General features: G+C 42.5%; 1 protein-coding gene across 1 annotated transcript in view; it reads right to left on the bottom strand.

Moving 5' to 3' along the window:
* LOC121080578 (microtubule-associated protein 1B-like) overlaps positions 1 to 26,848 on the bottom strand; it is a 110,253-nt gene that overhangs the window by 7,472 nt on the left and 75,933 nt on the right. The window contains exons 3-5 of the mRNA XM_040578697.1: positions 21,953 to 22,035; positions 10,866 to 11,006; positions 25 to 6,271 (exon numbers count right to left, since the gene is read on the bottom strand). Coding sequence (XP_040434631.1) covers positions 25 to 6,271; positions 10,866 to 11,006; positions 21,953 to 22,035 — 6,471 coding nt within the window. The remainder of the gene's footprint in view (positions 1 to 24; positions 6,272 to 10,865; positions 11,007 to 21,952; positions 22,036 to 26,848) is intronic.

The raw sequence follows: 26,848 nt of genomic DNA, 5'->3' as shown, positions 1-26,848 counted from the left end.
TAGGGAACTCCTATCTGTCTTTACCTGTGGTTGCAGTCTTTGCTGACTTGAACGTTGTATTTGCTGTATTCTTGGTGTCCTTATCTTTCTCTTCGACTTGAGACTTTACTTCCAGATAAGAGATATTTTTGGTTGCCTTCTCCACAGACTCCTTCTTTTTTGGAGAAGCTGTTTTGGAAATTTTGTCTAAAGATTCTTTTACAGCTGGCTTTGGTGAAGCCACTTGTTTTGATTTACCATCACTTCTTTTAACAGGAGAAGATGACTTGGCTTTAATACCCTGTTTTTTTGTCTTTGTCTTTTCTTTAAGGTCCTTCTTCAAAGATTTACCCAAATTCTGATCAGTAGTCAAAGTCTCTGGATCAACCATAGAGACATCAGGGTGCCTAGGGGAAGGGCTGTGATCCTGCATTGGGACAGGTGGCGGGTCAATTTGTTTGTACGCAATTGTCTTGTCTGTCGGAATGGTTTCTGACTCATCTTCTGAGTCAATGTTAGCATCTGCAGTAATGGAAGGGCATTCCTCAGTCTCAGGGGGAACATCTGAATCAGTCTGAGATGGGGCAGACTCACTCATGGATGTGGGAGGGGTTTCGTCACACTGCCGCCCTTGCTGCTTTCCCCCAGAAGGTGGCTGGGCTCCTCCGGATTGAGTTAATGGCTTCTCTTGATCTTGAAACTGTTCTTCACTTGCAAACCACTCAAGGGGATTTGGGTTGATAAATGAGGGTGAAAGTTCAGTTTTAGGATGTTTATATTCACAGGAGGACACAAAGCATAAGTCAACATCTTGACAGTATTCTGCTAATGATTTTCCTGGAGTAAAATGTGCACTTTCTTCATAGGGATAGCTAGTAGCTTCAGATGACCTGGTAGTTTTCCCAGTTGTCTCAAATGAGTAATCTGTGGCTTCAGGTGAGCTGGTGGCTTTCCCTGTTGTCTCATAGGAGTGATCCATAGCATTGGGTGATCTGGTAGCTTTCCCTGTTGTCTCATAGGAATAATCTGTGACCTCAAGTGATTTGGTGGTTTTTCCAGTTATCTCATAGGAATAATCTGTGACTCCTGGTGACCTCATAGTTTTCCTGGTCATCTCATAAGAATAATCTGTGGCCTCAGGTGATCTAGATTTTGCAACTGCCTTATAGGAGTAGCTAATCACCTCTGGTGACCTAGTAGTTTTCCCTGTGGCCTTGTAAGAATAACTAAGTTCTTCTGGTGATCTGCTGATTTTCTCTGAATATTCTTTTTCCGGGCTGATTAAAGGTTCTGGACTGTGCTTTGTTAGGGGTTCTTGGTAACCAAATGCTTTGACAGAGGACACTTGCAGTGACAACAGAGATTTGTGACTAGCTGATAGTGCTTCTGTGATTCCAGGAGGTGAATCTGGAAAACTAGGAAAGTACAGAGAAGATTCCCTTGGAGTTAATGGAGATAGGTCAGACTTTGGTGACATCTTTTGTCCTAGGCTCTGCACCTTTTCTGAGGTAAAAGAAGAATGTAGTGACATATCTCTGGGTTGAACAGCACCTGAAAAAGTTTCTTCTGGCAGTGGTGAAGTTAACTGGGAAGGTGTATGAGCTGATGAAGTTGAGGATGAAGCTTCGGTTTGAGAAACTGAAATAATTTCAGAAATATCCTTCTCCTGAGAGTAAGATGACTGTTCCACAGGGGAAATCTGTGCAAAAATAGGCTGATGTATTTCTGAAGGGCTATAATCTACTTCTGTTGGTCCATTTACAGATATGTGGTGCATACTAGTGCCTATGGTAGGATATTCTGGAGATTGCTTGCTAAAGTCCATTGCTAAAGACTGCTTGAGGGACTCCTCACCAAATTCTACCGACATAATTGACTGCTCAGGAGATCTGTGATTGTGCACCGGGGTTCTTGATTTTGCGGTTTTAGGTGAGAAATCTGGTGGAGAAATTGACATAGGCCTTGGGCACTCTTCCTTAGATGGAGACATGTCTGTTTCCTGAAATGTTGTTGGTGTTTGTACAACTGACACTGAAAGGGAATCATCAACTTCAGTAGAGTGGGGAGATCCAACCTCAGCATGCAAAGAAGGAGAAACATCATCAGTAGTTGGTTCTGGAAATGAACTAGTAGCAACAGATGCTGTAGAGACAGAAGCTACTCCTTCTATATGGGAATAGGTATCTTCTGCTACAACCTCATCAACTGGAGTTGCAGACTTGTCAGAAACAGTACCTTCAGAAATTGACATTTTGGTGTCTTCTTTTAAGGAACCAAACAGACCAATATCTATTTGAGTAGGTGAGAGTTCTCCTGCTATTTTCCGCTCATCCATGACCAGCGAAGACTGGGAGCTGCTGGGTTCTTTATCCTCTGTTTTCCTTTCTAGGCTGAAGCCTTCCTTAATTACCATAAACTCCATGTTTTTTTCATCTTGTTTTTCTTGGAAAAGGCCCACAGAGCTGGCTTCAGAAGCTGGGCTCATCTGAACAGGTGATTTTTCTTTTTCAGGTTTTCCCCCAGAAGGACTTCCATAATCTTTGGTGGGAGACTTTATATCAGCACTCAAAAATGTATCATAAGTTGTCTCTGGACCTATCAGTGGTGAACTCCGTAGAGGTGAGAGAACCTTTTCAATAGGAGATTCTGAATCTGGCACAGGCTCATCCATAGGGCTTATTCTGGGTTTTGCAGACTCATCTTTGACTTCACTGAGTTCAAAGCTAAAAGGAGTTTCTGTTGACTTTTCACTGGTTTCAGAGGGAAGCTGACTGGATTTTTCATCAGTGGGAGACTGATAATAAGGTGTGTGGCCAGCACTACCAGCAGCAGACTGAGAGGGAGATGCTACTTCTAACATTTTATCTTCAGGGCTTGCACAGTGCTCTTCAGAAACTTCTTGTTGTACATCAGGCAATGTAGCAATGGGGACAGGCTCAGCCGAGACCTTAATCTCATTGGGAGTGAGCAAAAAATTCACACTACGTTCACTCAGTGGTGTTCTGGCAATGGGTGATGGAGGGGACAAACTCTCAGCTGGACTCTTGACTGGGCTACGTTCTCCACCATCTTCTGGATAGGGTTCTTCGATTTCTAATTTGGCAGTGCCTTGGATTTCACTTCCCTTTTGCCAATATGCATCTTGGAATGCAGATTTGCAGAATTTGTCTTCCTCTAATGAAGAAGGTGGTGAGATGGTAGAAGCTGAGGCATTATAGTCTTTACCTTCTGTGGCCTCTGTTTTGGATCCTTCTGATAATCCATTAAAAGCATCTGGAAGTGGAGAAAGTTTAGGTCTAGCAAATTCTTGAGAGTACAGTGATGTCTCATACTTGGTAATGTTCATATACTCTTGAGAAGGTGACTCACTTTCCCCATTGTTAGTTTCATCACTCATGACATCTCGGGGCGTAGACATTTCATCCATTGGAGTTGGTTCACTGGATATTTCAATGGTAGAATGTGTATAACCTGAAGTAACAGTGAATTCCTCAGGTTGATCTTCTGTATCTTCATCAGAAACAGTGGCTTCACTTTCTGAACCACCAGGTAATGTTTCCTTATGGATAGAAGAGGCCAGTTCAACTGCTGGACACTGAGGCTCTGAGTTTTTTGTTGGTGTAATTATGAGTAGGCCATATTTATCTTCAACTTTACCAGCTTCTGCAGCTTTGTCTACCACAGCCATCACATAATCTTCTTCAGCTTCTATTTTTTCAGTCTCCTCTTCATCTCTGTCTTCTGTTTTGTCTTCCTCCTCTTCAGTCTCTTCAGTTTTTACCTTTTCTACTGCTTCTTCCCTGTCTTCCTTAGCCTGTTCATCTGATGCCACATCATCTGCCTTTTCAATATATTTTTCAGCTTTAATGTTAGCATCTACTTCAGCCATTATTTCTTCTGAACTCTCTTCCATTTTTCTTGCTTCCTCCATATATGGTTTTGTGGTGTCTAGTGGTGTCTTTACTTTCTCATCTTCACCTGGTTCTTCAGCTTCTTCTGTTTCTGCCTTTTCCTCATAATCTCCTGCTTCATATGATTCTTCCAAGCCAGTTCCCTCATCTTCAAACTTTTCGTTGTCATCAACCCTGTGCTTTTCCACAGGTTCCAATTCTTCTGGTGTTTGTTCACACTCTCCCTCAGCCTCTGTGGTAGTTATACCTTCATCAGAGGACTCAGCAGGTCCTTCATTATCTAATTTTTCTTTTTGGACTTCAAAGGCCTCTTTTTGTTCTGTGCCAGTGAGTTTCAGTTCATCCTCTATAAGTGCAGCTTGAGGTTTTGTTTCTTTTATTGTTTCTACTTCTTCAGCTTTTAATTCCTCAAAATCCTTTGTTAAATCCTCTGGTGAAGACATAAGGGATCGCTCCGCTTCAAGTTCTTTTCCACTAGCTGTAATTTCTGCAGCTGCTAGAGTTGTGGCAGTGGCTCCAACTGCTGCAAGGGCAGCTTGCACTCCACTAACTTTGATCTCCTTCTTCACAGTCTTAACTTTTCCTTTTTCCTTTGGTTTTCCAGCAGGTACTGCTTCTTTTTTAACAGGTTCCTCCTTCTTTTGTGATTTGGGCTTTGCTGCTGGCTTTTTTACTTCAGTTGAAGGAGCAGCTGTCTTCTTTGTTTCTTTAGGAACCTTTCTGATGTCCTTTTTGGCTCCTTTTTCTTCCTTCTTAATTTCCTTCTTCTCTTCTTTTTTACCTTCTTTCTTTACTTCCTTTGGTGGAGCGTCTTTCTTTACTTCCTTCTTAGTTTCCTTCTTCTCTTCCTTTTTCACCTCTTTTTTAACTTCTTGCTTGATCTCTTCTTTTTTGGGTTTCTCCTCTTTTTTGATGGGTGTTTTCTCCTCTTTTTTAGAAACCTCTTTCTTTTCTTCAGGTTTTGTTTTGACTTCCTTTTTCACTGGCTTCTCCTTTGCCACTTTTGGTTTTACATCTGTAGATTGTTTTTCAGGAGTTTCAGATTTTACTAATTGTTCTTCTTTATTTGTTACATCTTTTTCTGCCACTATAGGTTTGGTCTCCACTTTTGCTGTTTTCTCTTTTTTAACTGGAACTTTTTCTTTGCTTTCCAATTTATGAAGCTTTTCTGGTCCTGGACTAGGCTTTGCAGGCTCTGGTGTTTCTTCTTTAGGTTCTGTTCTAACAGGCTTGCTTGGTGTCTTTGCAGCAGGCTTCAGACTCTCCTTGCTGTCTGTTCGTTGTTTCAACTTTGTTTGTTTCACAGCTGGACTAGCAGTGTTGCCAGTTAGATCTTTTTGTGTAACCATTGGTTGTTTAAGGAAGTCTAAGTGTTTGAGTTTTTCTAGTCCTTCCAGAATGTTATATTGGGTGCTGTTTCCAGGAAACAGAACTCGTATTATTTTTTCTGCGGGATTCGCTGGATGCCACACAATCAGGGACGAGACAGAGGTGAAATAGGATAATGGAATGTCTAGTTCTTGGCCATTGGGTAGCAGGAATTCAGCTTTATCTTTGTTAGTACCACTCCACTGTTGCATAAAATATTGCATCTCTTTGCTATTTTTGACAGGATTAAGCACATACATCTCAAGTTTGCCAACTCCCATTTTCTGAAATAAAATGATGGGGTCAATGGTATTTCCTACATTTCTGAAAAGAGGTTCTGGTTTCATAGACAATTTATTTAAATATTGGAGAGTAAAACAAGCTTCTTCTATGCTCCTTTTTACTCTAAAGTTAGGATCCATGTTCTTCAGGTTCTCAGGTACATTAAGGAATACAACTCCTAAATCGGGTGAGATCAAATTTTTCATCCAGTCACTGTTGGTAGTAGATCCTTGGGACTGTTCCTCTTCTAATTCAGCTATCTTTCGCTGAAGCATGCTATTTATTCCTGGCAGGTTATCATCTCCGATGTGAGTGAGTAGAATGGAATCTACCCTGTCCAAGTGCCGGATAAGTTTCCAAAAGCAAGAATTTCTTTCAGATCCTCCATTGATAAGCATGTTGAATCCATTCACTGCAAACAACGCAGAGTCTCCTCTTCCACCTGGGAAAATATAACAGCAGGGTTTGGAGAGTTTCAGGAAGCCGCTTGAAGTTGGAGGTTCCAAAATGTCAAAGGGTGATGGCACTTCTACTGATTCTGACAGATACTCTGTGAATTCAGAGAGTCCTTCCATTTCAGGCAGTATGGAAGCTGAGTTGAGTTTAATGTTAATAAATTCTTGAAGGTTGTGTCTGTCAAGGTTGGAATTTTTCCAATCTCCTTCCTCGGGGCAGAAAAGAGTTAAGCTGGCTTTGTTGGCAGGGTGTGTGGTGCTCAATAATTCACCAATCTAGGGTTGCAAAACAAAAACACAAGAAGATGCATGTAAATTATTTTTTTAATGGCAATTAATGTCAGAACATAATATTTTCTGATCAGATAGATAAAACCTTTTTCATTTGCTTCTGCACTATTGAGTACCCATCCTAGAAGCTAAAGGAATGTGTTAGCACAATTATTTTACTACTGTATTTTTTTTTTAAATACAAAGGGGCAGCTTATGAGGAAAGGTCCCTTCCACATTGCCCAAAGGAGGAAAGTACCTCAAGTTTCTCCCTTCCCTCCTCCACCCTTTATAGGAGGACAGTACAAGCTTTTATAGAGGGGATGAGGACTACAAGGCTAATGCTGACAGAGCTGCAACTATGTCTGCCATTGACTCATGAGTCTTCCTGCTGCCCCTGCCCATCCAGAAGAGCCAGCCAAATATATAAGGGAAACAGCACATCTGTTTAGCAGGCAGAGAATAACTGCAGCCCAGAGGTAGTCAGCATCCTCCTGGGGCAGCTGTATTCCTGACCCTTTCCTCACACAGGATGTATTCCATAACACCAGTATTACTACAGCTCTTTTTGCAGGCTGGCTCCTGACTCCCAGACTGCAGGATAGTTTTCCAGAATACAAAGAAATGATTTATTGCATCAAAAATCCAAACAGTTTCAAGTTTTGTATTTGTGAGATTGAGGTATATATATTTATATATGTTCTATTGTGCTGGTTTTGGCTGGGATAGAGTTAAATTTCTTCACAGTAGCTAGTATGGGACTATGTTTTGGATTTGTGCTGGAAACAGTGTTGATAACACAGGGATGTTTTAGTTACTGCTCAGCTGTGCTTACACAGTGTCAAGGCCTTTTCTGCTTCACACCCCACCCCACCAGTGAGTAGACTGGGGATGCACAAGAAGTTAGGAGGGGACACAGTTGGGACAGCTGACCCCAACTGACCAAAGGGCTATTCCAGACCATATGACATCAGGCTCAGCAATAAAAGCTGGGGGAAGAAGGAAGGAAGGAAGGGGGGGATGACATTCAGAGTAATGGCATTTGTCTTCCCAAGTCACGATTACTCATGATGGAGCCCTGCTTTCCTGGCAATGGCTGAACACCTGCCTGATGATGGGCAGTAGTGAATGAGTTTCTTGCTTTGCTTTGCTTGGGTGCTTGGCTTTTGCTTTCCATATTAAACTGTCTTTTATCTCAAGCCACGAGTTTTCTTGCTTTTACCCTTCCAATTCTCTCCCTCATCCCACTGGAAGGGGAAGTGAGCAAGTGTCTGTGTAGGGCTTAGTTGATGGCTGGGGTTAAACCACAACAAATAAATATATAAATATATATTATAACATATTATGCAATATATGATATATTTATAAACTTTTTGATATATATAAATCAAAATATAAACTCAGAGCTAAAGAAAGAGCCAGAAAAAAGTGTTAAGGTTAACAATGGTCATGTCCTTATTTTGATTTTAAACTCATGGACTACAAAAGTGAAAATCTAGAATAACTCCATTAATTTTGACAGTTTGTGATAACATGCTAGTACCAAAAACAGCTACTGAAAGATAGGCACAGAAAACAAATGTACTATGCCATAGTAAAAGAGCTATTGTTCTCTTTCAGTTTGAAGTAAAAACCAATATTTTGTGGTCCCAAACATGAAAAAGTATGATATAGTTTATACCTTCTCCTAGTTCCACGGATACTTTCATTTGACTTTTTTTTTTTTTTTTTAACAGGAATTTAGGTTAAATGTAGCCCATTTCTCTTCTATTTGCTCTTAACAAAGAGACCACCAAATTATGTGAACTTTAAAGAAATAATTCAGACATAAAATGTCTGTGCAAAATATGCCCACAAAGGATCATGCAAAATACCACAACTTCTTTGCAGAGACTCAATTGTTAGTTCAAGCTATAGGAACAGTTTTTATAAAGATGATATAAATTAGGCTACAGCTGATTAATTTGAAAGCCTTGGACCACAAGCAGAGTCAGAAGAAGAAATTGATATATAAAAAATTAATGATGTTTGATTGCAGTAGATCTCTGTGGGCTTCTGTGTGTGTATGTGTCGCCTCCTTTCTTTGTATTACATAATTTATTTTCAGCATTTACCAAAAATAAAATGTAACAAAGATACAGTGGCTGTTATCTAAACAAAAATAATCCAGCCAATACCTAAATAAAGCAGAAAATATATATTTTCTATCTTTCTTTCAGTATTTGGCATATGGAATTGTTAAATTTCATGCCATTGATGATTGCCTAATGCTCCAATCTATTTAGATCTCTCTGCAAGGCTTCTTGTCCCTCAACAGAGTCAACAGCACCTCCCAGTTTGGTATTGTCAGCAAATTTACTAACGGTGCATTCCATTCCTGCATCCGGATCATTAATAAATACATTGAACAGAAATGGTACTAGAATTGAATGCTGAGGAACACCACTGGTGACCTGTCACCAGCCAGGTGTAGCCTCATTCACTACAACCCTTCGAGCCCTGCTGTTTGGCCAGTTCTCCACCCAGTGCAGTGTGTACCTGCTCATCCCACAGTTGGACAACTTGTCCAAAAGTATGCTGTGAGGGACAGTATGAAAAGCCTTACTAAAATCCAGAAAAACTCCATTCACTACTCTTCCCTTCATCCACTAGGTAGGTGACCTTGAAGGATATAAATTTTTCCAGGTACGGCGGTTAGACTAATAGGTCTGTAGTTTCCTGGGTCTTCCCTCACACCCTTCTTGTAAACTGGAATAACACTGGCTAGCATTCAGTCAGCAGGGACCTCCCCAGACTCCCAAGACCTTTGGTAAAGGATCAAGATGGATCCTGCTATAACATCCAGAAGCTCCAGTACGCTGGGATGAATCCCATCCGGCCCCATGGACTTCTGAACATTCAACTGATACAGTCAATCCTTTACAATTTCAGTGTCCACAAATGGGAAGTCATTGTTCCTACACTCATGGTTTTCCAATACAGAGGACTGGGCAGCCCAAGGTCTATCAGTATTATTAAAGACTGAATTTTTTTCTAATCCTTTTTCCAATTTGTAGGCCACCTAAAAATTTCCCATTAATGGGACCCTTTAAAAAACAATCTGTGCTCAATCAGAATCATTGTATTGCTCAAGTGAACACCTTATACACTAACGCAATGGTTACTAGAGCCAATCAGCTTTGGATTCGTGGCTTTATGGATGCCAGTAATACTGCTTGCCAAGCACATTCATGGTTTCTGTTTTTCAGGTTCTTTTGCAGCTGCACGCATGATAAAAAGCTCATAATTCTGAGTTCATGCAAAAAACCACAGCCCTCGGCTGGCCCCATGCCATGTCCAACTAATCTGTAGTTTAAGTTTCCCATGTGAACAGCAAAGGGAGGAACAGGATGTAGCGCGGTTCTGTCTCGAGCTGTACCATCTCCCAAAGTAATTTTTAGGCATCACGTGTTTCAGAGAGCAGGAATCCAGTTCTTTCCCCAAACCAATATGTTGAACAAAGAAGCTTTGAGAAAAGGTTCATAGAATCATAGAATGGTTTGGTTTGGAAGGGACCTTTAAAGGTCATCTAGTCCAACCTTCCTGCAATGAGCATTTCCAACTAGATCAGGTTGCTCAGAGCCCCATCCAACCCGATCTTGAATGTTTCCAGGGATGGGGCATCTACCACCTCTCTGGGTAACTTGTTCCAGTGTTTCACCACCCTCATTGTAAAAAATGTCTTCCCTATATCTAGTCTGAATCTACCCTCCTTTAGTTTGAAAACCATTACTGCTTGTACTACCACTACAGGCCCTGCTAAAAATTTTGTCCCCAAATGGATACTGGAGCTCATGCAAACTTAACTTTTTCAGTGCTGAACTTTCAAATCTTACTCCCCTGAAATGCTCCTAATTAATTTTGGAAACTAAATGTCTAGGGGTGCAGCCACATGATTTATTTAAATATATATTTTAAAAAGTTGCCAAATTAACAGCTTATTTACAGTGGGTCCTGGCCCTATGGGAGTTTTCAGACACAGTACATTAAGCTAGACATAAAAATAACAAGTCATGAAAGAAACAACATTAAATATTGGTATACTTCATTCTTATATTTTTGGTATGTAAAAATCACAAGCTTTACAGATTTCGCTAGCAAAATTTTAAACACTAAAGTAAAGTAGCCAAGCAGGTAGATGCAAAAAACTACAGCCATTCCAACAGATAGCCTCTGTCTTATTTAATGTCACCTATTAGCTGCCACCAGGCAAGAACCTGATTTCAAAGTCAATTTGACTGCTTTGTATGTGCACCTTCAATAAACAAGCTATATATTTTAAATACAACAGTATCTCCTTCCATTGTCAAAGTGTTCCTTGGTTTTCTATTTCTTGAAGTTACAATTCAATTCTCCAAATAAAAATGTAATTTTTTTGTTAAGCAATTTACATCAAATGTAAATTAAATAAATGTCTTGAAAGAAAGTCTATAATGAAGAGTAAAGAGCATTAGAATTAGTTAGCCAACGCTAACTCTAACAACACAGAGGACCATTTTTAGTTTTCTAAAAACCTGTGCCATCAGATGACAATGTATGGAAGACACATTTCTGAACACACCTCTTGATCCGTGAAGATCTCAATGAAGTTCTGGAATGAAAAGGTTCCTGACTGAAGAATGAGTTCTCCTGTGTTTTCAAAGCACTGTCCAGTTAGTACAAGGAGCTTGTGTCTTGCGGCATCTGTTATCATTAAGCGCACCTAGAGTGAAAGAGAGAAACACATCAATAATGGGAGTTACCACATGTTTGCACATTCCTCTGAGAACATACAGTTTACTTTGTCTAATTTAAAACATATTTTACACCAGAGTCTCCCAGAACTGTCAAAACATTTTCAAGTTATAGTGCTGTTTACAAAAGAGAACAAGAAAGGAGCAAATGGGAAAAAAAGGAGGCACAAGAAGCAATTAAAGAGAAAGTCTGATGAATAAACCTAACTAATGACATGGGGGAAAAAAGAACAAGGAGTAGAAGAGAAAAAAATTTGAATGAAAAAATAATATTTTCAATGAACAAATACATTCCTTGTATAATTCTTGTTGAATTTTAATAGCACTGTATCAGTATAGCCTTGGCCAACTGTGTCTCACATGCTAATGAGGGACAACTACATGAGTCAGACTTTTTAGACGGATGATCTTCTTTTCCCAGTGTACAGCATTACTTGCCATTCAGTTGCAAAAATGTCACTAAAAGGTAACAGCCACAAATCAAATGTAAAAATGGCAGACTGTCATTCTGTTGAATCATCTACAAAGTTAAAGGATGTTTCTGTTTCACCATAATCATAATCAAGCACTCAGATACAGGCATGTGCACCATTTACATCTCATGATGTCACTATGGACACTATAACATTTTTAAGCATGCCAGCCCAAGACCTTTTTCAATATACAGTAATAAATTATGTAGATATCTGATGGCTCAAAGGAGCTTGTTACTGAGAAATAAACTTCTGCATTTTGAAATAACTTACCTATTTTAAACTAGATACACATTACTTTACTTGACCCTTAATACAGCTAGTAATAATTCCTGTTTCCTCTTCAGGGGAGACATGCTAAGAAAAATCCATATATTCAGTATACTCCTGTTGGTTGAATTCAACTTAAACTGAAGAACAAAACTAAACAAAATATTTTTAAGATTCTGTACTGTTCAGTAAACTTTTTGCAAATGTGGTGGGTTGACCTTGGCTGGCCGCCAGGTGCTCACCAAGGCACTCTATCACTCCCCTCCTCAGCAGGACAGGGGGAAGAAAATAAGATTAAAAAACTCATGGGTTGAGATAAAGGCAGTTTAATAAAGCAAAAGCAAAGGCCATGTGTAGAAGCAAAGGAAAACAAAAAAAGATTAATGCGACCAGCAAGGGGAAGCAAGCAGCCGACTCAATATGAGTGATAAAGCAAGCTTCGATTTATTACGGCGCGATTAGGTCTTATATACAGTTCCAGTTAATTATGCCTACTAGTCATCTGCTGATTGGCTAAGCTCTAAAGGGTTACATTTTCATACGTCCTCCTACTTGCGGTTTCTGCGGATAGCTAGCTACATATATTTTTTTCTCTCTTGTCTACGCGAATTCCTCAAAGTTATTTACAACATTAGGCACAAGGTCAGTGTTTTTCTCAGCTTCCTTATCAGCATGCCTCAGCACAGCTGCGAGGCCTGCTTCAGCTAACTTACGCTAACTTTGTTTCACAAAGATCTTTAAGGGAGTCATGGCCGTGATCACACAGCCATTCTGCAACAGATTAATTCTCTACTTCCCATCAGCAGGTACTTCTTGGGAAGCAGGGTCTCAGTACGCATAGCAGTTGCTCCAGAAGATAAACACTGTAATAACAAATGCCCTCCCTCCTCCTCCTTTGTCTTAGATTTTATTGTTGAGCATGATATCATATGGTATGGAATACCCCTTTGGTCACTTTGGGTCCTGGCTATGTCCCCTCCTAACCTCTTGTCCACTCCCAGCCTATTGGTGAGGTGGAGGGAAGGTTGGAGAGACAGCCTTGATGCTGTGTGTGGGTAGCTGGCTAGCTGAAAAAGTTTACATAAACATAGTTTAGCTGGCTGGACAAAAATGCACATCGCTCTCAGCTTATCTGAAGTAAAGCAAAATACACTGTCTTTGGCTGTCCTTGTTACACAATAACAGGAAGATTTTGGTGGGAAAAGAATGTTGCAGGTGGGAACAGATAACTACAGAAGAGAAACTAGGGGCGGGCTTGGTATTTAGCAACTAACCAATAATGAGCTTAACTTTTGTAATATGTATGAGCTAATTATAACAAGGCGTAAAAGGTGACTGTAAGGCACAATAAACGAAGTCTGCTGATCACTCATATTGAGTGACTGTGTCTTCCCTCCGTCGCGACAAATGGCGCCCAAACAGGGACCCTAGAGAGGGCTGAACCTGCGAGCCACGGTTCGACGGAGATTCGGGTACCGGTCCTGAAAGCAGCGCAGGAGGCGGCAGGGCACAGTCCCCGCGCCCGGGAGCACCTACAGAGGGTCCCGCCGGCCACGCGTCGCCGAAGTCTCGCAAAGGCTGCAACAGCGCTGACGACGGTATGGAGAGACAAGCGACGTATGATTTGCTCAAAGGCTTTTTAGAAAAGCGGAGCATTCGGGGCATAGATTGTAAAAAGGAATTACCAGGGTTATTAGCGTATGGGGTAGCGAGGGGTCATTTTGGGAATCCAGATACGGTTTTCGAGCATGCAGAGTGGCGTAATTATGGGGACACACTGTTTGCTGAAGTAATAGCCGACAATAAAACTGCCAAAAAACTGATGAAACCGTGGCAGGCTGTCACTAATGCCCTTTTGCAACATCGAGCCGAACAGAAAGCGGCTGCTGCTGCCTCTGAGCGGCTGGGAGTTGCAAGTGGGACTGCAATAGCCACACGGCAGGGGGAATCGCCCCCCCCCCCCCCCCCCCCCCCCCACACACACACACACACCCCGATTGCCCGCTGCCTCCCTCGGTGCGTACGCTGACGGTTCAGCAGGGGGCTGCGGGAAGCTGGGACCAGTCGCCCCTCCCGTCGCCGCCCTCTTCGAATCCCTCAGCCCCTCCGTCGGGGAATGATGAGGTAAGCGAGGAGCTAGACCGTAAAAACCCGGTAGAGAGTAGGGAATGTACGAATCCTTTTGCAGAATGTCTTCAGGTTGCCCAAAATAGACAAAAGGTCTGGAAGCAGATAGCAGACAGTGCTATGCTTGAGGGTGAACGCGATTTTGCCGCGGGAATCGTGCATGAGGCTTTCCCAGTCACATATTCACAGCCAGATGCGCAGGGGAATATCACGGTTTCTCTCACTAACTTAGATTGGAAATTATTAACTCAGCTACAGGCTACAGTGAGTGAGTCAGGTTTAAAAGGGGAACCCACCAGGCAAATGTTAGATTATATTTGGGGAGCTAATATCTTACTCCCGAGTGACATACGCAGTATAATGAAGTTAATCTTGAGCCAACATCAGCAGCTTCTGTTTAACGCTCATTGGCAGGCTGCTTGTCAGGAATCGATAGCAGTGGTTAGACAGCCAGGGGACCCACTGCATGGGGTTACTCTACAGGAGCTAATGGGTTTAGGACCCTATTTTCGAACCGAAGCTCAGGCACTGATGGGACCGGATAAGGCAAAGGAAGCGATGAGGCTAGCTAGACTAGCGCTTGACCATATAAAGGAGCCTGGGGGAATCCCTTCATATATGGGAATAAAGCAGGGAAGAGAGGAGCCATTTGGGTTATTTATTGATCGGGTAGCAAACGCCATACAGGCGGCTGGGGTGCAAGACTATCTCAAAGGCTCCATTTTAAAGCAGTGTGCCATACAGAATTGTAACCCAGCCACACGTAACATCCTAGCTACGCTACCAGGGACATGGACCATAGAAGAAGCTTTGGAAAGAATGGCACAGGTGCCAGTCGGGCCCCAGGCTATGTTAGTCGAGGCAATAAAAGAACTAGGGAGTGCTTTAAAAGAACAGGCGCAGTCCACCCAAAGTCAGGTCTTGGCAGCCCTTGCTCCTTTGCAAGCCTTTGCTGGGCGATCAAATGACCGCGGCCCATCTTGTCTACGGTGCTTCCGTTGCGGTGCCACCGGACACATGAGACGGGACTGCAATGTCAACTCCGTATGGTGCCGAAACTGTCGCTCGGACACTCACAATGAAGCTGCTTGCCATCGATCGGGAAACGGGCGACCCAGCGGGAAGAGCCGCCCCGCGCTGACACAAAAAGCGGCTGCCTGCCCAGCAGCACAAAATCCTTTCCTCTCCGACCTGCAACCAGCGGAAGCCTCGGTTTGGACCTGGCAACAGCAGTAGATTGTACCCTCTTGGACTCAAAGCCTACAAAACTTGCTACTGGCATACAAGGTCCTGTTTGTATAGGCGGACGAGCTGTTGGAGCATTACTCATAGGGCGTTCATCAGCCGCGATGTTGGGACTCAATGTTTTGGTGGGACTGATTGATAAGGACTTTCACGGAGAAATTCATATTATGGCTCAGACGCTGTTTCCCCCACTCTTTATACCTAAAGGGACCAAGATAGCCCAGCTGATTCCACTACCGCATCTTGCAGGCACCCTCCAACCACTGCAAGAACAACCTCGAGGGCAAGGTAACTTTGGGTCTACAGGGCAAATGGCTTTATTGACTATTGGCCTGCGTCAACGGCCACGGCGATCGGTCACAGTGCAGTATGGAGACCAGACACTCTCGATTACTGCGCTGTTGGATACTGGCACTGATGTCTCTATAATCAGTGCACAGAAATGGCCGGCGCATTGGCCAACCTGTACGACCAATGCCACAGTTGCAGGAGTGGGGGGATTGACCTTCGCTCGCAAATCCCCCCTTCTGCGATGGACTATAGCTGACAAAGTTATAAACTGTTGTGTCTCGATTATTCCACTGCCTGAGGGGGTGCATGCTTTGATAGGCCGCGATATCTTGGCCCAAATGGGGATGGTCCTCACTTCAGACCTCCCTTTCTAGGAGCGGCCATTGCTTGGACTTTCTCGATCCCACTCCGATGGAAGACAGAGGAACCAGTGTGGATTGAGCAGTGGCCGTTAAAAAGGGAAAGTCTAGAACAGGCGCATGAACTGGTTAAAGAGCAGTATCAACAAGGTCATTTGCGTCTGTCAACGAGCCCCTGGAATACCCCCATCTTTGTTATCAAGAAAAAGTCTGAAAAATATTGATTGCTTCATGATCTGTGAGCGGTAAACAAACAGATGCATGATATGGGGGCCTTACAACCCGGCTTGCCCAACGCAGCTATGATACCGGAAGGGTGGCATTTACTCATTGTAGATTTGAAAGACTGCTTTTTCACAATTGCTTTACATGAAGATGACCAGCGCAGATTTGCCTTTACCTTACCCGCGATCAACCGGGAGGGGCCGGACCAACGCTTTGAATGGACGGTCCTCCCGCAAGGAATGAGAAATTCGCCCACCTTGTGTCAACTCTATGTTGCTGCCACTCTACAACCTTTGCGACAACGCTGGGCTAAGACTTTAATCTACCATTATATGGATGACATCTTGTTAGCACAGCCGGCACCCTTCTCCTTACAACAAAAACAGGTTTTAACTGATCAACTCAAGCTTAGAGGCTTGGTAGTAGCACCCGAAAAGGTGCAAGAATCAAGCCCCTGGAAGTATTTGGGGTGGCGTATCACTGACACAACAATTCATCCTCAAAAGTTGTCACTCCACTTGGATATCCAAACCCTTCATGACGCCCAACGACTGCTTGGTGATCTGCAATGGCTCCAGCCTGTAGTGGGCATCCCCAATGAACTATTGAATCAACTACGCCCCCTGTTGAGAGGGACAGATCCTTCAGCCCCAATACAGCTTACTGAACAGCAAGAACAAACGTTACAACAAATAGCATCAATGGTGACTACGCGCTCCACGCATCGGCGTGTTGTAGGGTTACCCATCGATTTGACTATCTTATGTGGCACTCAGTACCTCATGGGTGCTCTAACACAGCAAATAATAAAAACGGGGGAGAAAGGGGAGTACTCCACCATCGTATTGGAATGGATAGCTCCCCCACTGCAACCACGACGCACAATACAAGACAAGATCTTGACACTGACGGAGCTGATCAAGAAAGGTCGCTGTCGTATTTTACAGGTGGATGGCACTCCTCCTGGCACGATATGGGTGCCGATGAGACAGATCGACTTGGAGTGGTACTTGCGGAACTCCGAGGAACTGCAGGCTGCACTACTCCACGATGGAGCAGCAATAATAGTTAAACCACTCCCATCGCCCATCCTGTCGTGGATGGAGAACATGGGCTGGATTGTTAAGCCAAAGCGATCCAGCCAGCCTATCCCGCACGCTCTCACGGCCTTTACTGATGCGGGTCGACGCTCTAGGACCGCTGCCATAACATGGAAAGATGAGCAAGGGTGGCAACACCAAATTCTACAAGCGCAGCCAAAGGATTCTCTACAGACGCTAGAACTCTATGCAGTGGTCTGGACATTTATTAGATGGAGAGATGTTCCACTGAACGTAGTCACAGATTCTCTCTATGTTGCCGGCATAATCAGCCGGATTGAAGATGCAAGCGTGCGTGAATTAAAGAATCAACGCTTGACAGAACTGCTTGTGAGCTTGCAGCTTGCAATCACACAGAGATCGGAATCGTATGCGGTAATCCATATCCGAAGCCACCAGTGGGAAGAAGGCCTCGGAGAGGGCAATGCTCGAGCTGATCGTCTCGTCGCAATCACTACTGAACCCCCATTAGCACCACATTGTCGAGCCCGAGAAGCCCATTCGATCTTCCATCAAAACGCGAAGGGGCTGGCACGAGCCTACAAACTCTCTATGGAGGAGGCTCGGGCCATTGTGAAGGCTTGCCCTATATGTAGTCACCATAACTCAGGCTTGGGGCTTGGTTGCGGGGTCAACCCGCGAGGACTAAAGTCTAATGATGTTTGGCAGATGGATGTTACTTATGTTCCTGCATTCGGTCGATTGAAATATGTGCATGTTACTATAGACACCTATAGCCATATGTTATGGGCCACACCACAGCCCGGAGAAAAGGTCCGGGACGTGCGCCGGCATTTAACTAGTTGCTTTGCTGTTTTAGGGGTGCCTATTACTATTAAAACTGATAACGGTCCTGCATATGGTAGTGGATTGCTTAAACGCTTTATGCAAATGTGGAATATTAAACATGTTACTGCAATCCCTCATTCTCCAACTGCACAAGCAATTGTAGAGCGGGCTAACGGGACGTTAAAACGTTATATAGAAAAGTTCAAAGAGATTCAGGATGTAAGAGAAAGGGTAGAGAAGGCCCTTTTTGTGCTTAATCATTTGTGTGTGTTTGGGGACAGTAATGAGCCGCCTATAATAAGGCACCACGCTGGCTCAGAACCCCCCAGGCCACCACACATGAAAGTATTGTATAAGGATGCAAAAACAGGACAATGGGTAGGCCCTGGGGAGGTGATTTATGTGGGGCGTGGTTATGTCTGTATTTCTACCAATTCAGGCACTATTTGGGTTCCCAGCCGTTGGGTAAAACCTGCTGTAGAGCACGCTGGAGGAGCTCGATGCGAGAACGCTGTTTCGCCTACACTTTGCGATAGGCCCTGTTCTGGAATCTATTTCGACATCTGTTCCGATCCCACACACAGAGGACCATGCGTGAAAAACTCGAACTTTTGACAAAAAAGATACAATCTCATGGCAAACGGGGTTATTATTTTGATCATTATTATAATAGTTTTAGTAGTGCTTAGCTGTGTAGTTTTCCTGTGTTAAAACGGTTATTGAAAATGATCAACCAAGTCCATGTCGCCCAAAATAAAAACGGGGAAATTGTGGGTAGCTGGCTAGCTGAAAAAGTTTACATAAACATAGTTTAGCTGGCTGGACAAAAATGCACATCACTCTCAGCTTATCTGAAGTAAAGCAAAATACACTGTCTTTGGCTGTCCTTGTTACACAATAACAGGAAGATTTTGGTGGGAAAAGAATGTTGCAGGTGGGAACAGATAACTACAGAAGAGAAACTAGGGGCGGGCTTGGTATTTAGGCAACTAACCAATAATGAGCTTAACTTTTGTAATATGTATGAGCTAATTATAAGAAGGCATAAAAGGTGACTGTAAGAGACAATAAACGAAGTCTGCTGATCACTCATATTGAGTGACTGTGTCTTCCCTCCGTCGCGACAGCTGTGCAAGCGCTGCTCAGCAGTAGCCAAAACACTGGTGTGTTATCACCACTTTTCTAGCTACAAAAAGAAAGCACAGCACTATGAGGGCTGCTATGGGGAAAGTTAATCAACCCAGCCAGACTCAATACAGCAAATATTTCAAAAATCTTGTCCAACACTGAAAAATCAATTCAAATTAAGGTTAAGAATGAATTTCAAGTGCACTAATTCCTCTGTTCAGGGAGAATTAAGTTAAACCAGAATAGTGATCCCAGAATAAGGCTATCCATGTATTAAACTAAATGAGCAGAGTCCATGTGGAACTACTCCACATGTAGATATTTCATCCAAACTCCATCTCCATGGAAATGACATAATCACCTCAGCTGTCCTAGCAAGCCATTCTTTCAAATTTTTATATTAATTGTTAAGCAATCAGTTGTTCTAAACAATTCCCGCTCATGCCAGGGAGGCTGAGTCAGGAAGACGTCTTGACCTAAATCTCTGCTGAACAACTCATGTTTTCAGTATGATTAGAAAAGAGCCACTGAAGAGTATTTATCTGAAAGAAGATCCCAACTCTACCACATCTTCATTGTTATTTTATTAAATAAGTGTCCTTGACTTTGAGCAGCAGAAAGTTCCTTTCAGTAAATGCAGGACTAATGCTGGTCTGTCACTAATTGCACTAAATGATAAATTCAGCAATATTCAGCTGGATCAAGTGTATTCATTTTTATTTCAGACAAAAATATAGAAACGTGAAACTGGCTGTATGATGTTTGGCTGAAATCTTGTCTGGTTTAGTTGTATTAAAATCATAAAAGAACTAGTTTACTCTTCTATGTTTTCTCTCATTGTTGGCAGCAGTTCTGGGCAGTCTGTCAACTTATGTATAAACTCACCAAGTTTTCTAACAATAAAATTTCCTGACTTGTGAATCACTAATATGAAACTGCCACATAATTCCCCTTCAATCTGTTTTATTAATTGATGGTGAAATAGGTTCTGCAGAGCTAGAAAACTATGACAGGAAAAAAGTAAATAAATGCTTGCAGATTACAGAGCATAATGCATGATACACATGAAAACTTCAAGGAACACATAAATTCTGTGTCTGAGTATAATCAAGGCTTTCTGAGTGGCTGCCAAAATGTTGTCTGCTGATTTCAAGACCACTACAGAAATATTGCAAGGTGATGATTCTGTTCAGTTTTACCCTTGGCTGAAGTCCCAAATTGTTTGAAGAAAGTGAACAGCAAGACAGCCTCAGTCAAAATGGAGTTAAAGACAGAGTGTGAATAAGACAGGAGCGTAAGCAGCTCAGCAGTTCCAAAAATTTAAGGTACAGATGCAGGAGTGTTCAAGCAATGTAGTGGGACCTTCTTAAGAAGGAAGTAACTGCTCGTGGGGTTTTCAGAAACTTGTTTTCTTTGGGCAAGTCCAGTCCCTCTCCCTTTGGGCTTCTTTCTTTTGGGAGGTATTTGGGATCTGACAGAACACGATAGGAGTTTTGAGCAGAACTATGCTCAGACTACCACCAGTATGGCTGTTACCAGCCAGATTAGCAAGAATTTGTTTTAATATCTTTTGCCTTTGTTCTTCCTGAACTGATAGATGAAATTTCCTCTTTTAGTGAAAGTCAGAGCTCCATGGTGTATCACTGTCTCCCCAGATGCAACCTGGAAATCTCTTGATATGTAGAACTACGTTTTCTATTTGCCATAATGAACAAAGCATGTCTATTCCAACCTCTGATTTAATTCTTCTGCCTCTTTCTTATAATCTTGTTCTGGTTTCTGTCTAGTGAGAGTCTTGCTTAGCCAGCCAAGGTAAATCTCAGTTTGTAACTTTTGGTTGTGACCAGCCTGGCAAGATGAAAGTGAAAAAAAGATTGCCTCTCACAGTCTAGTGAGAGGAAATCGACAGAAGCAGCATTTCCCTACTTTTGGCAGTTCCTTCAGATCTTCCCCTCCCCCATTTTTTATAGCTTTTTACTCTGAAAGCTTGAGTGTAAAGACAACCCTAAGAGTTGCTACTCAGCTGACACCCTTGCTCCTCCTTACCAAGTACCTCTAACACAATGTAGGAGCTTTTCACACATTTTTTTAGTGCATGAGCTGCCATTAACTAAGGTTACTTACTTTTTAAAACTTTTAAAACCTCAGAAATTTCATTTGTTTTGGTGTTTCCTCCTGTTTGTGTTTAATATCACTTAAGGTTGGTAACAAAATAGATTTTTCACAAAGTACTGCAAGCAGAGCCACTTAATTTACTAAAAGAACTTGTACTACGTGAGTGCTTCCCAGCACTGGCTAGCAATGTAATTATCCCTATTTTTTACAACCTTCAGTCTCACTAGCTAAATCTGTCAATTTTGTCTTTGAACTACATGCTCATTTCTTTACTCTAGGGAGTTCATGAGGAATTGGCAGTGCTCTTCTGGGACACTCTCCAGAGTCCATTGATCACGTCACGTGCTTTTTGAAGGACAGATCACATAGATCAACCTAGAGTCACCACCACATTGATGGTAATTCTTCTTGAAGACCTAAATTTATCTCAGGGCACCTCATTTCTTTTCAGGCACTTTTAAATATGTAAAATAGGCATCGAGAGCTACCAAACAATGGAAGAGCAGAAGAAAAGCAGATGCAGTTTCACCACAGCTGCCTTCATTTCATTAAGAAGGGAATTTGGTGTGTTATGAGGGAATGAATGCTGGGATAAGTGGTGTGATTCCATCCTATGCCTTTGATGCTTTATCAGGAGTCTGGGAAACCAGGAAGAAAATCAAGGGATGGCTAATGTTTTTGATGATATTTGCTCCTAACATGTCCTTTTGTCCACTATTAGGAGCTGCTCTCAACCTGTCCACTTAATGGAGCTTTTATGACCTATCCAGTGAAGTATTCCCGACTGACATACCTCAGTACTAACTGCTTCATCTGAGGGATTGATTAGGACTACAGTTTCTAAGACATCACTTCTGTGGTGAAGAATCTTCTGACCTGCAAGCACAGAGAGAAAAAAAAAAGACATTAAATTCAACCAGCATGGTTTAAAACAGTGCTTTCCCTAAACGAGTTATATGTTCCACTGTACGACAGCCCTTTGGTTACACAGGACAGCACACACCAGCCACAGCAACTACTGTGCTGGCTCATGTCTTCAGAAATACCCATGCCATGTGGTCCTATGGGCCAGAAACACCACTCCAGAATGTTCAAGGTAATAAAAACAAACTAGCAACAGAACTGGGACCTGTCCCTTCCACCTGGCAGGAGGAGTCCCCGTTACTCACCTTGGTCTTTCTGAGATGGTGTGGATCAAGGACTGGAGTAACTGTCACCAGCTGAGCATCTGGCCCTGGATTTTCATGGACATATCTACACCACAGATATAGCTGATGTTACACAGTCCTTTAACATGCCTAGGTGGTTTTAAATGAGCTTTTCCAGGAGCTATTGGTAGCTTAGCCACAGCAGGAAGAAAGTCAGCATGAGCTGCAAATTTCCCCTGCAAGCAGCAAAGTGAATATTTGGGCCATATGCCAGCACTGCCCATCATGGCTAACAAGTACAATCTGTGAGACAAGCAAAGGAGCCCAAGGATGTCCCTGCTCCCCACCACCAGCAGCACCATCCTGCACAGCACACACGTGCTCCCTGTCACACACTGTGGGAGCGCTCTCAAGCAAGGCAGCACCCCACACAGACCACAGGTCCACAGCTGCACCAAATGGACCAGGTAAAAGCTGGGACCTGTCCTGCCAAAACTCTCCATTCAGCTTTCTGCTAATATTGATTAACACTGTGACTCTGTGAGAAATTCCCTATTGGGATGGTTGAACACTTGCCATGCTGCCCTGGTTCATCTTTTTCCTGCTTACAAAAACTATAGCAATCAATGTTTGGCAACAGGAGTGAACAGATGTACAAAATACAGCTAGTTCCTGAATGAATAATGTCTGGGCAATTTTGGAGCAGCCTCACAGTCTACTGGATTTCATATTTAGTAGTTAGTCTGTTCTCTGTATTTAATAGTGATCTGACTGGGAGTGGTTACAAGAAAAACACAACAGGACTCCAGGTTTTTTCCTATGGCAATTAGCAAGTTCTTATCAGCATCTCTTTCTGTAAGAACTACAGTGAGATTAATTAGCAGCTGTATTGTCATTCAGAAATCCTGACTGGTAATTAGTCCAAAAACCAGAAGAACTGTCCCTTCTGAGAAAACTGTAATATTAACCAATTAAAATAATTCATTAAGCTTAAAAGGAAGTATGAGCAACACAGAACAAGTCACCTATTTGCCAACTTAGAAAAATTCCCCTGTAAAGAGACAAGGACGAGAACTGCAATGGTGAAAAGAGCTCTGCATTCCTGAAAACACGAGTGGCATGGAGGCAGTCTGGGAGGGTGGGTAGCCAGCCTTTCCCACACTGTCTTGGCCTCAGGCCAGGCTCACTGCTGCCCCAAGCCCTTTCTCCAGCAGGCTGTCCCTCAGGCAGTGGGCCCCAGGAAGTATAAGAGGTTTTAATCAAATGATAGAAAATGAAGGAGAAGGAAAAAAAAATGTTCTCAGGCAAAATGAGAAATGGAGTTGTAGTTTACTCTGCTGTAAATGAAAATGTCTAGAGAGTTGTGGATAATAATCTAATTCATTTGAAGAAACCTAGTTTTCTTAACACATATTCTTTTTGCTGTACTTACTTGAAAGGAGACAGACTATATCAGGGGTCCTCAAAATTTTTAAACAAGGGGCCAGCACACGGATGAAGTGGCAGGCAGTCATCTGTGGCTGCTTGGTTCCCCCCCCCCCCCAACCACCGGCGGGGGTGGGGGTGGGGGGGGTGGTGTTCTGTAAATACTGGGGGCCGGATTGAGGACCCTGGGGGGCCGTATCCGGCCCATGGGCCATAGTTTGAGGACCCCTGGACTATATTATGAAAGGAGAGGAGGGCAAGTCTCCTTCTGCAGCATTTACTTCTGGCATTACCCTTTGTAATTCAATTTAATAGCTCTGCTTCCTTGCCTAACAGGAATGCATATATAAGACTATATTCAATAAAACATCCAGATGGCTCTGTTTCCTTTCAGAAGATGCCCTGTGATCTGATATTTCAGTTATTCTTCAGGTTTACCTCAGATGAAGACATTAGGCAGAGTTTATTGAATCTAGTCTTTAGCATTGAGAAGGAAACAAAAGAAATTATTGCCCTTCAGCTGCCACAAATTTCTCACTTAATAGTTGGTGACAAAGAACACACACTTTGCTTAAGGCCAGACGAAGCCTCCTATATGATTAGATATTAACAGTTATTAGATATTAACGAACCAAGTCTTCCCAGGAGACAAAATCAGTGATGGGCCTTACTTCTGTGACTCATTTGACTATTCTGTAACCCTGTGTTCTCCACTACATGGGATCAAGCTGCCGCTTCAGCATTTTTCTGTGCCTGTAGGGAGCTGGGTTTTCTGACTTGTTTCCTCCCTGATCTCACCCTGCACAGCACAGTGCTCTGTCATCTACTGGTGCTCAGGCAAGTAGTAGACTGGACTAATTTTTCTCTTGCTATTTGATCCTGACTATGATAATGACATCTACACATTTCTAATGTTTAGAGGGGGAGCACTGGTGACTAAACCCTCACATTTCCCTAGGTCTAGGGTCTGCTTCTTTCCATACCAGATAATGCCTCACCCATTGTGTTTTCACATCTTTCATGCTTTATTTTGCAAGTACAAGTGCTTGTTTCCAATGAGATCTCACTTGTTTCCATGCTGCCCCATCCCTGGAAACATTCAAGGTCAGGTTGGATGGGGCTCTGAGCAACCTGATCTAGTTGAAAATGTCCCTGCCCAAGGCAGAGGGCTTGGACTAGATGACCTTTGAAGGTCCCTTCCAACCCAAACCATTTTATGATTCTATGATTCTATGAAATATAGAACCAAATGTTGTGGCTGGCCCATCAATGGGAGTGTAGGAAGTGGCATATAGGACCAGCCTGCAGGTACAGGTACCCAAAGATATGTCCCAAAGCTCTTTTTCCTGAGTATTATAAGAAACTCTGATACATCCAGTATTAAAGAAGTACCCATTATTATAAGAAACTACTTCCAATGCATTTGCATCATGCAGGTTGTTATCATACTCAGTCCACAAGAATAGTTAATTTTTGGCATTGGAAAATTGTCTTCTCTCACAGAAGAAAGCAGAAGTATTTCTCTTGGATTAGATGGAAAGATGCAGTAGCTGGAAATATCCTGGTATCAAATGAGGGAGTTCCCAAATTTTTAATGAGACATTTGTCTCAGCCTATAATACTTTAAAAAATTGTTTACACACTGAATTAGCAAGGAAGTAGTATAACTCTGGCTATCTTTATTAATAATGAAACAATATTGTTCTCTGTTGTTAGACATATTCAAAAACCAGCTGGACATGCTCTAGGGCAACCTTCTGTACCTGACCCTGCTTGAGCAGGGGGGTGGGACTAGAGGATGTCCAGAGGTGCCAGCCAGCCTCCATGATTTTGTGATTCTTTTTCTCCTAGTGCTAAAGCTGCTACTGATTCCCCCCCCCCCCCCAAAAATGAATAGATTTGAAAGGTGCATCTGTCATGTTTTTAATGAGCAATTCTCAATTTAATAGAAAACTTAAAAACAGACAAATAGTATTTTAAACTTAACATAGGGACTAGAAAGAAAACTTAGGCTTAAAATAGCAGGTTAAAGCAAAAAGACCTGAAATAAGCTTATTCATTCCTTAAAAAAACCCATCAGAATATTCTAACTGTAAGTCAAAGGAAACAGTAGAGTTCAGACACCTGAATCAGTGATTTCACCCTGTCCAATCTCTCTGTAAGGCCATCAATTTCTTTATCGTTTTCCAGTTATCCAGGATACTTTGGCTACAATGGCCACGTAAGAAACATCTTTATGTGAATCCTATGTATGGTGAAAAGCAGAACTGTAGTAGCTGTAGTAACTGTAGTGAAACTTCATCTCCACTTGTTGCAAATAGATCCAAGCCCTGGAATAAATGCTGCATGGGATGAAATTTCTATGACGAGCTGTCTTGAAACAAGATTTTGTTGTGACCAGATGTCCACGGCAGTGATTTTTATAATGACAAATACGCAGGAAGAGGACAAAAATCGAAAATGCACTCTGTTGTTCTTGATGTCTGAAGGATATTTGCAAGGAAAAAAAATCTTTTTGTGGGAATTAAATTAGAAAACACTGGCATGCATCATTAAATTTTAACACTCGACCCTAATAAAAAGGAAAATGCTAAAGGTAATCCAACAAATGATTGATGTAGGCCTGGTACACCTCAGTACTAATAAGGCAGCAAGATGACTGGTAAGCCTGAAATGCTCTCACAGTGCTACTTGAATTAACTTGCCAAGCCTAGTTGCTCTTGCAACTATGCCGAGTCTAGTAGCCGGAGTGTGGATGCTGCTGCCATGGGAAGAAGCAACACTGGCAGGTGCTCTGAGGACTTGTTTTGTGACCATTCCTCCTGTGCGGTGAGATGTCCTGTTTTCCTCTGAAGAGGGAGGTGGAAAGGGGGTAGCAGTGACAACCCTCTTCAGTTCAGAAAGCAAGATTTATTCATTCTTGACAATATTGCATTTTAGAGTAATCTACCTTTTCTGGTTACTGCAACTTGAATCTGAACCTGGAAAATTCATGATAGCTTTTTAGATCAATACAAACATGTTGTTTATGTAGTGACCAAAAAAGGGAGAGAGGACAAGATTAGGTATTTGAGCTGCAGAGCGAGGAACAATAAATATGCTTTGGAGATGAAGCC

Source organism: Falco naumanni, chromosome W, assembly GCF_017639655.2.
Source record: "Falco naumanni isolate bFalNau1 chromosome W, bFalNau1.pat, whole genome shotgun sequence".
Lineage (NCBI taxonomy): Eukaryota > Metazoa > Chordata > Aves > Falconiformes > Falconidae > Falco > Falco naumanni.
The sequence above is the reverse complement of the archived record's forward strand: the minus strand, read 5'-3'. Positions and strand labels throughout refer to the sequence as shown.